The sequence below is a fragment of the Drosophila virilis genome, chromosome 4 (genome assembly GCF_030788295.1).
Source record: "Drosophila virilis strain 15010-1051.87 chromosome 4, Dvir_AGI_RSII-ME, whole genome shotgun sequence".
Lineage (NCBI taxonomy): Eukaryota > Metazoa > Arthropoda > Insecta > Diptera > Drosophilidae > Drosophila > Drosophila virilis.
Genome location: NC_091546.1, coordinates 19,701,177 through 19,703,035, shown reverse-complemented (window position 1 = coordinate 19,703,035; position 1,859 = coordinate 19,701,177). Strand labels below are relative to the sequence as shown.

At 47.2% G+C, this 1,859-nt stretch overlaps 1 protein-coding gene across 1 annotated transcript; it reads right to left on the bottom strand.

Moving 5' to 3' along the window:
• Nucleotides 1-424: 424 nt before the first annotated feature.
• On the bottom strand, nucleotides 425-1,859 carry LOC6628010 (coiled-coil domain-containing protein 34). Its single transcript, XM_002051379.4, has 2 exons — nucleotides 1,731-1,859; nucleotides 425-1,679 (listed from the first exon to the last, which is right to left on the bottom strand). Exon 2 carries the CDS (start codon nucleotides 1,667-1,669, stop codon nucleotides 458-460), a length of 1,212 nt encoding a protein of 403 aa, XP_002051415.1. The 5' UTR covers nucleotides 1,670-1,679; nucleotides 1,731-1,859; the 3' UTR covers nucleotides 425-457.

Genomic DNA, 1,859 nt, shown 5'->3' with positions numbered 1-1,859 from the left:
CCCTGAATGTGTGGCCTGTCTGTAAGCTAGTGCGTTTCCAAGAAAGGCCATTATGTGTGTGAAGTTGAGCTAATGAGCTTAAGCTTGACCCTATTAAAGCATTGCAAACATTTCAATAAGCTAAATAGGTTGTGCCATATATTACGTAATAGCTGACCAGAACTGCACTTGGATATAGATATATATTATAGAGAATAATGTAAGCGTGTTAGGCACTTAGATTAAATATATTACTATCTCCGGAAGCCAGATTTCGACAATGACTAATTTTATCTAAGCTAAAGCAACAAGAAGCCATGTCCTTGTGGATATTTCATCATCCATATGAAAGTTTGGGCCATATGGTATCATCTTTAGGAATCTTTGGACTTTTTCCAAAGCATTTATAATTAGAGCCGCATTTTGAATAAAATGAAAGTTTGAGTTTCATTTATTTTAAATATTGCTTACTGTTTATTTAGGTCCTAGATTTTTCGTTAACGTTCACCCACTGGTTAGGATTAATGTAGATATTGGAGACTGTGCCGCGCAGCGTGTTTAGGCCTTGATTAAGTGGTACGGGCTTTGGGCGTTGCGCCACGCCCTTAACCCACTGCTGCCACGCCAGAGCCGCCTGTTGTTTGCGCTGTTGCTGTTCCCGTTGCTTTCGCAGCTGCTCGCGCTGCTCCAGCTGACGCCGTTGCTCCGCCTGTTGCATCTTCTTCAACTCCCAGCCCTGGAGGTGCCTTTGCGCCGTTGTCTCATCCATCAATTGATGCCGAACTGGCCTAGCAGCAGTGTTTGATCTGCGCTTGTTGGTGTTCGTGTTGGTGCTGGTGTTGGTGCTAGTTTTGGCGTTTGCGTTGCATTGGCGTGCCTTTCGCTCACACCATTCCTTTACCCGCTGCTCGTTTAGCTGTTGACGCAGTGCCTCCTTTCGTTGTTTTAGCTCGCGCTGTTCACGCGCTGCCTGCTGCTTGTATTGGTATTGCCGCTTCTTGCCCGAAAGCCAATTATCGTAGGCCTCGTTCGAGCGACGCATCAGCTTTAATTGATCCAATTGCACTTGCTGGTCGTAGTAGAGGGAGGCTGTGTCCGAGCCAAGTTCGAGTAGCGGCACAGCACAGCAGCTCCGAGTTTCGGGTTCGTCGATTGGTTGACTATCCATGGACGTATACATGGAGACGGCCTCCTCCTCCTCCCAGCTGCACATGGATGTTGTGGAGCCTCTTTCCAGTTGCTGCTCCTCCACCTCGTATTGCTTAAGTAACATTTGTTGTCTTGGCGGCGGCATTATTCTCTCGGCCGTTGCAGCGACTGCTCCACTGCTATCAGACAAGGAGCCATTTTCGGAGCTGTTTTCGGGTGTCAGTGTTACAGTGTCCGTTTCCAAGGATCTCGGTGAGCTGCAGCGCAGTGTGGACATCTCCGTGTCGGCCATCGAGTTGAGCTCGCAGGACGATGCGGAGCGGCCCACATAGCGCACCGTGCTAGGACTAGAGAGCAAGTGGCGCGGCTCAAGATCATACGACTTGATGTATGTACGCGAGCATTTTGTACGCCGAGTGCCCATTTCGAACTCCTCATCTAACGATCCATTGGGTGTCGTATTCGCCTTAGAGCGTCCACCGCTGAACATTTCACAATCAACAAACTTGCCACGACTGTTCATGCGACCCACAAATGCCATTTCTTAAGATCTGAAAGGATTCCAATTAAAAGATGCAAACTCTTCAGCTCTGCAGCTCTACCTTATCTTGAAAGTCTTCGATCCAACTTGGGGAATACGTTATTCAAACTCGAAAAATGGAGAGAAACTGTAAAGCAAATAAAACTGTATGTATATGTGTACACAACAATAATCAGAATGAGACTGAAAA

Excerpts from the sequence above, each read along its gene's own strand:
- LOC6628010 (XM_002051379.4), bottom strand. The coding sequence starts at position 1,669 with ATGGCATTTGTGGGTCGCATGAACAGTCGTGGCAAGTTTGTTGATTGT.